Source organism: Oncorhynchus kisutch, linkage group LG28 (assembly GCF_002021735.2).
Source record: "Oncorhynchus kisutch isolate 150728-3 linkage group LG28, Okis_V2, whole genome shotgun sequence".
NCBI lineage: Eukaryota > Metazoa > Chordata > Actinopteri > Salmoniformes > Salmonidae > Oncorhynchus > Oncorhynchus kisutch.
This window is the reverse complement of record NC_034201.2, coordinates 51,020,156-51,035,885: the sequence shown is the minus strand read 5'-3', so window position 1 is coordinate 51,035,885 and position 15,730 is coordinate 51,020,156. Positions and strand designations below refer to the sequence as shown.

General features: G+C 43.2%; 1 protein-coding gene across 2 annotated transcripts in view; it reads right to left on the bottom strand.

Moving 5' to 3' along the window:
* The window catches only part of LOC109884564 (high affinity cationic amino acid transporter 1), an 83,854-nt gene extending 68,344 nt beyond the window's left edge, over positions 1-15,510 (bottom strand). The window contains exons 1-2 of one of the 2 annotated variants that reach the window (XM_031808164.1): positions 15,257-15,510; positions 7,558-7,800 (exon numbers count right to left, since the gene is read on the bottom strand). In XM_031808164.1, the coding sequence (XP_031664024.1) occupies positions 7,558-7,744 (187 nt within the window). In that variant the 5' untranslated portion in view covers positions 7,745-7,800; positions 15,257-15,510. The remainder of the gene's footprint in view (positions 1-7,557; positions 7,801-15,256) is intronic. The other variant, XM_031808165.1, reaches the window with a different exon arrangement.
* Between the last annotated feature and the right edge of the window lie 220 nt (positions 15,511-15,730).

The following is a 15,730-nucleotide window of genomic DNA, read 5'->3' as shown; positions in this document are numbered from 1 at the left end:
GCTGTTTAACAGTCTGATGGCCTTGAGATAGAAGCTGTTTTTCAGTCACTCGGCCCCAGCTTTGATGCACCTGTACTGACCTCGCCTTCTGGATGATATCGGGGTGAACAGGCAGTGGCTCGGGTGGTTGTTGTCCTTGATGATCTTTATGGCCTTCCTGTAACATCGGGTGGTGTAGGTGTCCTGGAGGGCAGGTAGTTTGCCCCCGGTGATGCGTTGTGCAGACCTCACTACCCTCTGGAGAGCCTTACGGTTGTGGGCGGAGCAGTTGCCATACCAGGCGGTGATGCAGCCCGCCAGGATGCTCTCGATTGTGCATCTGTAGAAGTTTGTGAGTGCTTTTGGTGACAAGCCAAATTTCTTCAGCCTCCTGAGGTTGAAGAGGCGCTGCTGCGCCTTCTTCACGATGCTGTCTGTGTGAGTGGACCAATTCAGTTTGTCTGTGATGTGTATGCCGAGGAACTTAAAACTTGCTACCCTCTCCACTACTGTTCCATCGATGTGGATATGGGGGTGTTCCCTCTGCTGTTTCCTGAAGTCCACAATCATCTCCTTAGTTTTGTTGATGTTGAGTGTGAGGTTATTTTCCTGACACCACACTCCGAGGGCCCTCACCTCCTCTCTGTAGGCCGTCTCGTCGTTGTTGGTAATCAAGCCTACCACTGTTGTGTCGTCCGCAAACTTGATGATTGAGTTGGAGGCGTGCGTGGCCACGCAGTCGTGGGTGAACAGGGAGTACAGGAGAGGGCTCAGAACACACCCTTGTGGGGCCCCCTTGTTGAGGATCAGCGGGGTGGAGATGTTGTTGCCTACCCTCACCACCTGGGGGCGGCCCGTCAGGAAGTCCAGTACCCAGTTGCACAGGGCGGGGTCGAGACCCAGGGTCTCGAGCTTGATGACGAGCTTGGAGGGTACTATGGTGTTGAATGCCGAGCTGTAGTCGATGAACAGCATTCTCACATAGGTATTCCTCTTGTCCAGATGGGTTAGGGCAGTGTGCAGTGTGGTTGAGATTGCATCGTCTGTGGACCTATTTGGGCGGTAAGCAAATTGGAGTGGGTCTAGGGTGACCGGTAGGGTGGAGGTGATATGGTCCTTGACTAGTCTCTCAAAGCACTTCATGATGACGGAAGTGAGTGCTACGGGGCGGTAGTCGTTTAGCTCAGTTACCTTAGCTTTCTTGGGAACAGGAACAATGGTGGCCCTCTTGAAGCATGTGGGAACAGCAGACTGGTATAGGGATTGATTGAATATGTCCGTAAACACACCGGCCAGCTGGTCTGCGCATGCTCTAAGGGCGCGGCTGGGGATGCCGTCTTGGCCTGCAGCCTTGCGATGGTTAACACGTTTAAATGTCTTACTCACCTCGGCTGCAGTGAAGGAGAGTCCGCATGTTTTCGTTGCAGGCCGTGTCAGTGGCACTGTATTGTCCTCAAAGCGGGCAAAAAAGTTATTTAGTCTGCCTGTGAGCAAGACATCCTGGTCCGTGACTGGGCTTATTTCCTTCTTGTAGTCCGTGATTGACTGTAGACCCTGCCACATACCTCTTGTGTCTGAGCCATTGAATTGAGATTCTACTTTGTCTCTGTACTGGCGCTTAGCTTGTTTGATAGCCTTGCGGAGGGAATAGCTGCACTGTTTGTATTCGGTCATGTTACCAGTCACCTTGCCCTGATTAAAAGCAGTGGTTCGTGCTTTCAGTTTCACGCGAATGCTGCCATCAATCCACGGTTTCTGGTTAGGTAATGTTTTAATCGTTGCTATGGGAATGACATCTTCAACGCAAGTTCTAATGAACCTGCACACCGAATCAGCTTATTCGTCAATGTTGTTATCTGACACAATACGAAACATCTCCCAGTCCACGTGATGGAAGCAAGGATTTCATCAACCTTGTTGTCAAGAGACTGGACATTGGCGAGAAGAATGCTAGGGAGTGGTGCACGATGTGCCCGTCTCCGGAGTCTGACCAGGAGACCGCCTCGTTTCCCTCTTTTACGGAGTCTGTTTTTTTTGGGTCGCCGCATAGGATCCACTCCGTTGTCCTGGTTGAAAGGCAGAACACAGGATCCGCTTCGTGAAAATCATATTCTTGGTCGTACTGATGGTGAGTTGACACTGATCTTATATTCAGTAGTTCTTCTAGACTGTATGTAATGAAACATAAGATGACCTGGGGTACTAATGTAAGAAATAAAACGTAAAAAAACTAAATACTGCATAGTTTCCTAGGAACGCGAAGCGAGGCGGCCATCTCTGTCGGCGCCGGAAGTATACATTAATTCGGTACTACTACTCCTATAATACTTTTATACTACTACTACTACTATACTACTACTATATTAATACAGTACTGCTACCACTACTACTACTACTACTACTACTACTACTACTACTACTACTACACTAATGCGGTACTACGACTACTATACTGCTACTATACTACTACTATGTTAATGCAGTACTGCTACCACTACTACTACTACTACTACTACTACTACACCAATGCGGTACTACTACTATAATACTACTATACTACTACTATATTAATACAGTACTGCTACCACTACTACTACTACACTAATGCGGTACTACTACTACTATAATACCACTATACTAATACTATACTACGACTATATTAATACAGTACTGCTACCACTACAACTACTACTTCTACTACTATACTAAACCACACTACCACTACTACTACTACTACTACTACTACTACTACTATACTAAACCACACTACTACTACTACTACAATACTAAACCACACTACCACTACCACTACCACTACTGTTACTATACTACACTACTACTACTACTACTACTACTACTGCTATACTAATACATTATTATTACTACTATACAACACTATAACACTACCACACTGTTTCTATACTACACTACTACTACTACTACTACTACTATACTAAAACACACTACCACTACTACTACTGTTACTATACTACACTACTACTACTACTACTACTACTACTACTGCTATGCTAATATGGTATTACTACTACTTTACAACACTATACCACTACTACTTAAACTACTATGATTAGTACTACTACTACTACTACTATACTAATACAGTACTACTACTACTACTACTACTGCTACAATAAACCATACTACTACTACTACTACTACTATACAACACTATACCACTACTACTACTACTACTACTACTACTACTATTACTACTACTACTACTACTACTACTACTATACAACACTATACCACTACTACTACTACTACTACTACTACTACTACTACTACTACTACTACTACTACTACTACTATACTAATACAGTACTACTACTACTACAATAAACCATACTACCACTACTACTACTGTTACTATACTACACTACTACTACTGCTATGCTAATAGGGTATTACTACTACTTTACAACACTATACCACTACTACTTAAACTACTACGATTAGTACTACTACTACTATACTAATACAGTACTACTACTACTGCTACAATAAACCATACTACTACTACTACTACTACTATACAACACTATACCACTACTACTACTACTACTACTACTACTACTATTACTACTACTACTACTACTACTACTACTACTATACTAATACAGTACTACTACTACTACAATAAACCATACTACCACTACTACTACTAACTCTACAGCTAACCCTCAGCCCCTCCCATCTATCTCTAGCTGTCATGTATTTTTCCACTGTGCTGTGATGTTTCACACAAGTTCTGAACATTTCTATTCTAATAGTTTCTTCAGATATCAAAAACTATATTTCATTTAGAAAGTGTATTATTATATTATTGACTTTCCAGATCACCCAGTAGTGCTGTCTGCAGAGTTAGCTCCAGGTAAATATTACATTTAGAAAGTGTATTATTATATTATTGACCTTCCAGATCACCCAGAAGTGCTGTCTGCAGAGTTAGCTCCAGGTAAATATTACAAATCTTCAGCCATTCATGAACATCGATCCAAAAACTAGCTACATAAGGACGGTAACAAAACAAATGATCTAATGATTCTGTCTCTTCACAACAAAATAGGCAGAGCTGGAAAGGTTGTATCCCCCATATAGAGAAGTTTGGACACACCTACTCATTCCACAGTTTTTCTTTTTTGGTTACTACATGATTCCATATGTGTTATTTTATACTTTTGATGTCTTCACCATTATTCTACAATGTAGAAAAATTTAGAAATATAGAAAACCCTTGTATGGCACAGTCGTCAACCTGTATGGCACAGTCGTCAACCTGTATGGACCAGCTGTCAACCTGTATGGACCAGCTGTCAATCTGTATGGAACAGCTGTCAATCTGTATGGAACAGCTGTCAACCTGTATGTAACAGCTGTCAACCTGTATGGACCAGCTGTATGGACCAGCTGTCAATGTGTATGGACCAGCTGTCAACCTGTATGGACCAACTGTCAACCTGTATGGAACAGCTGTTTTTGGGTCCTTAAATTTAACTGGTATACTTTTTTATTTATCACAATTTTCTTTAGCCAATTTTGCTCTTTAATGCCGACAGACAAGTTCCTTACCTACTCCCACTTGCCTGTAATTCTGCGATCAGTTGGTTTTACTTTTGGATAGAGCAGATATTTCCATATATTTTTGTTAGCTGCTTGTGTGACATAAGTCCACCATTCCTATTGGTTATATCCTTTACATATTTATACATTATACAATACGTTTTTAATTTTTATCAACTAGTATATTTGAGTTGAACCACAATATTTGTGGTAATATTTGTTCTGTCTTTTCTGGTAGATTAAACTGAAATTGCAACCAACTTTCTATTGCTTGTTTTAAAAATTGTGATATTTTGGAGATGTTTTTATTTAAAAATAACTCAAAGTGAGAGGTTGTTATCTGAATAAAGGGAAAACATGGGGTAAGCCATTCTTACTAATCTGCTACAGAACCAGTCGGATTAAAGAATATTTTTTTGTAAGACTGAAGCCTTTAGTGAGAGGTCCAATGCTTTAATATTTAATCATTTCTGCCCTCCGAATTCGTATTCACTATATAAATAGGCCTGTTTAATTTTGTCTGGCTTGCTGTTCCAAATAAAGTGGAATATTCTTTGCTCATTATTATTAAAACTAATCGTAGGCTGTAGGCTGGGCCATACGTAAATAGGTTAACTGTGACATGACTATAGAATTAATCAGGGTGATTTTTCTCCACAAATAGACAGGTGTTGTCCTTTCCACGGTAGCAAGATTTGATCTAATTTGGCTAACTTTCTATTAAAATATATTGTAGTGAGATTATTTCATTTATTTTTGGATATGAATACTGAGTTTGTCCACTTATATTTTTATGTGAATCAATATGTAATATGGTACAATATATACTGATATATATAAGTAATATATACTTTGGGTTGTAATCCAGAGAGGTTAGAAAAATTATCTAGATCCTGTATGTGGCTGTGGAGGGATCCAAATTGAGGATTTAAGGGAAAACATCAATCGTCAACACCTTTGTTTTTAAGCCCATTGATGCTACTGTTGGATCTAATTTAACAGTTAACATTTTGATGGCCATGGTAAATAAATATGCTAAAAGTGAACAACCTTGTTTTTACTCCTCTTGACAGTTTAATACATTCTGAGACTTAGCCACTATTTGACACATTTTGTGGTTACTATACATAACTTTACCCCATTGTGTAAGAGATTCTCCAAACCACTAGGTTTGTCCTAACCACTAGGCTACCTGCTGGTTACTAGTCCAATGCTCTACCCATTAGTCTACCTGCTGGTTACTGGCCCAACGCTCTAACCACTAGTCTACCTGCTGATTACTGGCCCAACGCTCTAACCACTAGTCTACCTGCTGATTACTGGCCCAATGCTCTAACCACTCATCTACCGCCCCACTTATATTATCTCCAATGTATCGTCCATGTAAAAAAAAACTGTCTGATAAGGATAAGGTAAATAATATCTGACAATACCTTTTTAATTCAATGTTTTCTACATTTTGCAAGAATATTTGCATCACTACACTGATGTGTAAGGGGTCCCCAGTTTTTTTTAAATGGACTGGATCTTTATATTTACCACCCGGGTCCTGTTACTGTTCTTCTTGCTGAGTATCTGATAGTCTGCCATTTTATAGAAGTGGTTAAAACATGAGTACATTAAAAAAGGTTTGATCAACTGCTATGACATCCAGCCCTGGAGTTTTCCAGGACTTAAAGATTTTAATTGCATCAAGAGGTTCCTCTGTATTTTCACATGAGTCTTTCTCTACAGATGATCATTTTACATTATTAATAGAACACAAATCTTTCCAATTACTCTATGTTGTTGTCTTAGGTCTCTCTTTATGTAGTGTTGTGTTGTCTCTTGTCGTGATGTTTTGTCTTACTTCACCTCTGTTGTACTCCATCTTAAAAAATACAAATCTTGATTATCTTCATTTATTCCCACAATTGACAAATAATACACATCATAATATAAGCCTTCAATGAAGGATTGTTACCCGTAACAAGGTATACTACTATTATATTACCACTATACTACTATACTACTACTATTATACTACTACTATACTACTATACTACTACGATTTTACTACTATACTACTACTATACTACTACTATACTACTACTATATTACTCCACACTACTGCAGCACTACTACTATTATACTACCACTATACTACTCTACACTACTACAGTACTAATACTATTATACTACCACTATACTACTCTTAACTACTACAGTACTACTACTATACTACCGTTATACTTTCTCTCCGCTACTACAATTACACTACCACTATACTACTCTACACTAATACGATACTACTACTATTATACTACTACTATACTACTACTATTATACTACCACCATACTACTGCTATACTACTACGTTTATACTACGTTTATACTACTGCTATTGTACTACTACTATACTATGACTACTATACTACTACTATTATACTACCACTATACTACTCTAAACTACTACACTACTACTACTATACTCCCGTTATACTACTCTCCGCTACTACAATTACACTACCACTATACTACTCTACACTAATACGATACTACTACTATTATACTACTACTATACTACTACTATTATCCTACTATTACACTACTGCTATTATACTACTACTATTATACTACTATTATACTACTGCTATTGTACTACTACTATACTATGACTACTATACTACTACTATTATACTACCACTATACTACTAGTATTATACTACTGCTATACTAGTACTACTATACTACTACTATTAAACTACTACTACCACTTCTACAGTACTACTACTACTACTACTACTACTACTGCTACTACTACTACTATTATAGTACACTATACTACTACTACAGTACTACTACTATAAAACTACACTACTACTACTACAACTATTTTGCTACTACTAGTACTACTAGCACTACTACCACTACTACAACTACTACTACAACTACTATTACAACTACTAAAACTCCTATTACTACTACTACTACTACTATACTACAGTACATTACCTGCATTCTCTCTGGCCACGGCCCCAGCCAGGACGTAGACCCCAGCTCCCAGAGTACTGCCCACCCCCAAAGCCACCAGGTCGAAGGTGTTGAGACATCGGGACAGACGGGAATCTTCACTGTTACAGTCCACAACCTTGACACGCAACAGCTGCTTCCCAAAGCCTAGCAGCTTCTCCAGGGCCATGCTGGGGGGTCACAGTAAGACGGAGGTCAAAGGTCAGAGGGGAGAGGTCACATACACTTGAGGGAGAGAGAGGGCGAGAAAGAGGATGGGACAGATAGAACACATTAGAATGCTGATAAGAACACAGTAGCAGAACTACAGCCATCCAAGGTAGGGACTGTTTATATGCTCCTCCTGTCTCTCCCTACCCTCTCCCCTCTTTCTCCTACCCCCCCTTCCACCTCTCTCCCCTCTTTCTCCCTACCCCCTTTCCACCTATCTCCCGTCTTTCTCTCTACCCCCCTTTCTCCTCTCTTTCTCCCTACCCCCCTTTCCACCTCTCTCCCCTCTTTCTCCCTAGCACCTTTCCACCTCTCTCCTCTCTTTCTCCCTAGCACCTTTCCACCTCTCTCCTCTCTTTCTCCCTACCCACCTTTCCCTCCCTCTCCTCTCTTTCTCCCTACCCCCTTAACCCCTCTCTCCTCTCTTTCTCTCTACCCCCCTTTCCCCCTCTCTCCTCTCTCTTCCACTGCAATACTATACAGGACAATATCATGTAGGACTGAGACAGACACTAAACATACTATATATTGATATTCACTGAGGCAACAGTAGGCAAACAGAGAGGAAGAGGAAGTGACAGGGCAACGTACAGATGTAAACCTAGAGAAAGAGGAAGTGACAGGACAACGTACAGATGTAAACAGAGAGGAAGTGACAGGACAACATACAGATGTAAACAGAGAGGAAGAGGAAGTGACAGGACAACGTACAGATGTAAACAGAGAGGAAGTGACAGGACAACGTACAGATGTAAACAGAGAGGAAGAGGAAGTGACAGGACAACGTACAGATGTAAACAGAGAGGAAGAGGAAGTGACAGGACAACGTACAGATGTAAACAGAGAGGAAGTGACAGGACAACGTACAGATGTAAACAGAGAGGAAGTGACAGGACAACATACAGATGTAAACAGAGAGGAAGAGGAAGTGACAGGACAACGTACAGATGTAAACCTAGAGGAAGTGACAGGACAACATACAGATGTAAACAGAGAGGAAGAGGAAGTGACAGGACAACGTACAGATGTAAACAGAGGTGAAGAGGAAGTGACAGGACAGCTTACAGATGTAAACAGAGAGGAAGAGGACATGACAGGACAACGTACAGATGTAAACAGAGAGGAAGAGGAAGTCACAGGACAACGGACAGATGTAAACAGAGAGGAAGAGGAAGTCACAGGACAACGGACAGATGTAAACAGAGAGGAAGAGGAAGTCACAGGACAACGTACAGCAGCTTCAGAACGGTCATGTTGTTATGATCTCCTGATATAGGTGGAGGCACTTGGCATCCAGTCAAATCTGAGAAAAACTACTTTAAATAGTAAATTAAACTACTTTAAATAGTAAATTAAACTACTTTAAATAGGACTTGTGCACGTTGTTTATATGCCTGCTCCCGGTGTTGTGTGTTTTTCGAGCATTGTGGTGTGTTATGATGTGTTGTGGTGTGTTATGATGTGTTGTGGTGTGTTGTGGTATGTTGTGGTGTGTTGTGGTGTGTTATGATGTGTTGTGGTGTGTTGTGGTGTGTTGTGGTGTGTTATGGTGTGTTGTGGTGTGTTATGATGTGTTGTGGTGTGTTGTGGTGTGTTGTGGTGTGTTATGATGTGTTGTGGTGTGTTGTGGTGTGTTGTGGTGTGTTGTGGTGTGTTATGATGTGTTGTGGTGTGTTGTGGTGTGTTGTGGTGTGTTATGATGTGTTGTGGTGTGTTGTGGTGTGTTGTGGTGTGTTATGATGTGTTGTGGTGTGTTGTGGTGTGTTATGATGTGTTGTGGTGTGTTGTGGTGTGTTGTGGTGTGTTATGATGTGTTGTGGTGTGTTGTGGTGTGTTATGATGTGTTGTGGTGTGTTGTGGTGTGTTGTGGTGTGTTATGATGTGTTGTGGTGTGGTGTGTTGTGATGTGTTGTGTGTTTTTCGAGCATTGTGTTGTGTTATGGTGTGTTGTGGTGTGTTGTGTGTTTTTCGAGCATTGTGCTGCGTTATGTGTTGTGGTGTGTTGTGCTGTGATGTGTTGTGGTGTGGTGTGTTGTGGTGTGATGTGTTGTGATGTGTTGTGTGTTTTTCGAGCATTGTGCTGCGTTATGATGTGTTGTGGTGTGTTGTGCTGTGATGTGTTGTGGTGTGTTGTGCTGTGATGTGTTGTGGTGTGTTGTGCTGTGATGTGTTGTGGTGTGATGTGTTGTGGTGTGATGTGTTGTGTTATGATGTGTTGTGGTGTGGTGTGTTGTGCTGTGTTGTGATGTGTTGTGGTGTGATGTGTTGTGGTGTGTTGTGCTGTGATGTGTTGTGGTGTGATGTGTTGTGGTGTGATGTGCTGTGATGTGTTGTGGTGTGATGTGTTGTGGTGTGTTGTGCTGTGATGTGTTGTGGTGTGATGTGTTGTGGTGTGATGTGTTGTGTTATGATGTGTTGTGGTGTGGTGTGTTGTGCTGTGTTGTGATGTGTTGTGGTGTGTTGTGGTGTGATGTGTTGTGCTGTGTTGTGATGTGTTGTGTTGTGTTGTTGTGATGTGTTGTTGTTGTTGTGTTGTTGTTGTGTACGTTGTAGGGTGTACGTCCGTATATTTCTGTGTTTCACTTCTCTGTGTCCAATGTTTACATAAAGTTTGTGTTGAGTGGTTGGTAGGTGGGCTGGTCAGGCATTTCCTGTCCCTAGAGTGATGAAGACAGCAGGAGACCCTTTATAGGGATAAGAGACAGTCCACCAGAATGATCATGTCTCCAGCTCACAACAGCACAACTCATTTAAACTGGTAATAATAACACAACTCAGAGCTGTAGTCCATGGTGTGACAGAGTTTGTAGTCCATGGTGTGACAGAGTTTCTAGTCCATGGTGTGACAGAGCTGTAGTCCATGGTGTGACAGAGTTTGTAGTCCATGGTGTGACAGAGTTTCTAGTCCATGGTGTGACAGAGCTGTAGTCCATGGTGTGACAGAGCTTGTAGTCCATGGTGTGACAGAGCTTGTAGTCCATGGTGTGACAGAGCTTGTAGTCCATGGTGTGACAGAGCTTGTAATCCATGTGTGATAGAGCTGTAGTCCAAGTCCATGGTGTGACAGAGCTTGTAGTCCATGGTGTGAAAGCTGTCATAATACAAATGTGTTAGGCTGTGGTCCTGGTGATAGCTGTTTACTCGGGGTAAGGTCGTTCAGTTCAGTTCATATTCCACAAACGTGTGTGTGTGTGTTATAAGAGTTTTGTGATTCCTAATACTTGGTACTTCAATATGTATTATGTGTGTAATCTGGTTATAATGATCTTTAAGATGTGTAGAACCCCGGTTTCAGCTTGCACATGATAATTACACAACAACGTGACCTCTGCATTTACATTCAAGTGATTGGTTGTCTAGCAGTCATACTGTATGTAGGGTGTGTGTGGTGGGGTGTGTGTGTTGGGTACTGTATGTAGGGTGTGTATTGGGTACCCTATGTAGGGTGTGTATTGGGTACTGGTATGTAGGGTGTGTGTGGTGGGGTGTGTGTGTTGGGTACTGTATGTAGGGTGTGTATTGGGTACCCTATGTAGGGTGTGTATTGGTTACTGGTATGTAGGGTGTGTGTGGTGGGGTGTGTGTGTTGGGTACTGTATGTAGGGTGTGTGTGGTGGGGTGTGTGTATTGTGTACTGTATGTAGGGTGTGTATGGTGGGGTGTGTGTATTGGTTACTGTGTGTAGGGTGTGTATGGTGGGGTGTGTGTATTGGTTACTGTGTGTAGGGTGTGTGTGGTGGGGTGTGTGTGTTGGGTACTGTATGTAGGGTGTGTATGGTGGGGTGTGTGTGGTGGGGTGTGTGTTGGGTACTGTGTGTAGGGTGTGTGTGGTGGGGTGTGTGTGTTGGGTACTGTGTGTAGGGTGTGTGTGGTGGGGTGTGTGTTGGGTACTGTATGTAGGGTGTGTGTGGTGGGGTGTGTGTGTTGGGTACTGTATGTAGGGTGTGTATTGGGTACCCTATGTAGGGTGTGTGTGGTGGGGTGTGTGTGTTGGGTACTGTAAATAGCAGTGGAGGCTGGTGAGGGGAGGACGACTCATAATAACGACTGGAATGGAGTGTCTGATGTATTTGATACCATTCCACTCATTCCGCTCCAGCCATTACCAGGAGCCACGTATTCCCCAATACACCCTACATACTGTACCCACTACACACCCTACATACTGTACCCTATACACCCCTACATACTGTACCCACTACACCCCCTACATACTGTACCCACTACACACCCTACATACTGTACCCAATACACACCCTACATACTGTACCCACTACACACCCTACATACAGTACCCAATACACTCCCTACAGACAGTACCCAATACACTCCCTACATACAGTACCCACTACACCCCCTACATACTGTACCCACTACAACCCCAACATAATGTAGCCAATACACACCTTACATACTGCATCAAATACACACCCTACATACGGTGCCCAATACACAACCTACATACTGTACCCACTACACACCCTACATACTGTACCCACTATAAACCCTACATACTGTACCCAATACACACCCAACATACTGTACCCACTACACAACCTACACGCCTACATACTGTACCCACTACACCCCTACATACTGTACCCACTACACAGCCTACATACTGTACCCAATACACCCTACATACTGTACCCAATACACACCCTACATACTGTACCCACTACACCCCTACATACTGTACCCAATACACCCCCTACATACTTTACCCACTACACACAGCCTACATACTGTACCCACTACACAGCCTACATACTGTACCCAATACACCCCTACATACTGTACCCAATACACACCCTACATACAGTACCCACTACACATCCTACATACTGTACCCACTACACACCCTACATACTGTACCCAATACACATCCTACATACTGTACCCACTACACACCCTACATACCACAGTAGGTTGGTGCTACGTTAATTGGGGAGGACGTGGCTCGTGGTAATGGCTGGAGCGGAATGAGTGGAATGGTATCAAATACATCAGACACTCCATTCCAGTCGTTATTATGAGTCGTCCTCCCCTCACCAGCCTCCACTGCTATTTACAGTACACAATACACACACCCCACCATACACACCCTACATAGGGTACCCAATACACACACCCCACCATACACACCCTACATACAGTACCCAACACACACACCCCACCATACACACCCTACATACAGTACCCAACACACACACCCCACCACACACACCCTACATACAGTACCCAACACACACACCCCACCACACACACCCTACATACAGTACCCAACACACACACCCCACCACACACACCCTACATACAGTAACCAACACACACCCTATATACAGTACCCAACACACACACCCCACCATACACACCCTACATACAGTACCCAACACACACACCCCACCACACACACCCTACATACAGTACCCAACACACACACCCCACCATACACACCCTACACACAGTAACCAATACACACACCCCACCACACACACCCTACATACAGTACCCAACACACACACCCCACCACACACACCCTACATACAGTATGACTGCTAGACAACCAATCACTTGAATGTAAATGCAGAGGTCACGTTGTTGTGTAATTATCATGTGCAAGCTGAAACCGGGGTTCTACACATCTTAAAGATCATTATAACCAGATTACACACATAATACATATTGAAGTACCAAGTATTAGGAATCACAAAACTCTTATAACACACACACACACGTTTGTGGAATATGAACTGAACTGAACGACCTTACCCCGAGTAAACAGCTATCACCAGGACCACAGCCTAACACATTTGTATTATGACAGCTTTCACACCATGGACTACAGCTCTGTCACATCATGGACTTGGACTACAGCTCTATCACACATGGATTACATGCTCTGTCACACCATGGACTTCAGCTCTGTCACACTATGGACTACAAGCTCTGTCACACCATGGACTACAGCTCTGTCACACCATGGACTACAGCTCTGTCACACCATGGACTACAGCTCTGTCACACCATGGACTAGAAACTCTGTCACACCATGGACTACAGCTCTGTCACACCATGGACTACAAGCTCTGTCACACCATGGACTACAGCTCTGTCACACCATGGACTACAGCTCTGTCACATCATGGACTACAAGTTCTGTCACACCATGGACTACAGCTCTGTCACACAATGGACTTGGACTACAGCTCTGTCACACCATGGACTACAGCTCTGTCACACCATGGACTACAGCTCTATCACACCATGGACTACAGCTCTGTCACACCATAGACGACAAGCTCAGTCACACCATGGACTACAGCTCTGTCACACCATGGACTACAGCTCTGTCACACCATGGACTACAGCTCTGTCACACCATGGACTTGGACTACAGCTCTGTCACACCATGGACTACAACTCTGTCACACTATGGACTACAACTCTGTCACACCATGGACTACAGCTCTGTCACACCATGGACTACAAGCTCTGTCACACCATGGACTACAGCTCTGTCACACCATGGACTACAGCTCTGTGACACCATGGACTACAGCTCTGTCACACTATGGACTACAGCTCTGTCCCACCATGGACTACAGCTCTGTCACACCATGGACTACAGCCCTGTCACACCATGGACTATAGCTCTGTCACACCATGGACTACAGCTCTGTCACACCATGGACTACAGCTGTGTCACACCATGGACTACAGCTCTGTCACACCATGGACTACAGCTCTGTCACACCATGGACTACAGCTTTGTCACACCATGGACTACAGCTTTGTCACACCATGTACTACAACTCTGTTACACCATGGACTTGGACTACAGCTCTGTCACACCATGGACTACAGCTCTGTCACACCATGGACTACAGCTCTGTCACACCATGGACTACAGCTCTATCACACCATGGACTACAGGTGTGTCACACCATGGACTACAGATCTGTCACACCATGGACTACAGCTCTGTCACACCATGGACTACAAGCTCTGTCACACCATGAACTACAGCTCTGTCACACCATAGACTACAGCTCTGTCACACCATGGACTACAGCTCTGTCACACCATGGACTACAGCTCTGTCACACCATTAACTACAAGCTCTTTCACACCGTGGACTACAAGCTCTGTCACACCATGGACTACATCTCTGTCACACCATGGACTATAGCTCTGTCACACCATGGACTACAGCTCTGTCACACCATGGACTACAGCTCTGTCACACCATGGACTACAGCTCTGTCACACCATGGACTACAGCTCTGTCACACCATGGACTACAAGCTATGTAGTGACTATTCTGAAATTAGATGCAACAAGTTCCTAAACACACAGATTAACAGAACAAGTTCCTTAACACAGATTAACAGAACAAGTTCCTTAACACACAGATTAACAGAACAAGTTCCTAAACACACAGATTAACAGAAGGGAAGCATTTACTCACTCACAACCAACCGCCAGGAGATATACTTGAAAGAGAGGACGGAGAGAGAGAGATAGAGAGAGAGAGAGAGAGAGAGAGAGAGAGAGAGAAAGGAAGGAAGGAAGGAAGAGAGACGGACAGAGAGCATAGTAGATTGATTAGTAGGTATATCTGTTAACTCCTCTAGTGGGAGTGCTGGTGGTGTAGAGACCAGTGCTGTTCTAAAATAGAACCATGAGGAATCACATGGCAGCACAGCTATTCCAGGCAGCTAGCTCCTCTGACTGCAAGGCTACAGCTCCTCCCCACTCGAACACTGTCTTACAAACAAACAGAAAGAGGCATATAGGCACACGCTCACATGTACGAGCACACACACACAGACAGCTACACTGACTACTCACCCACTGACCTACATTTTTTACGCTCACGGAAACAAAAGTACATACACACAAATCTCACACGAACATGCTGTGTGCTGTCATCTACACATCC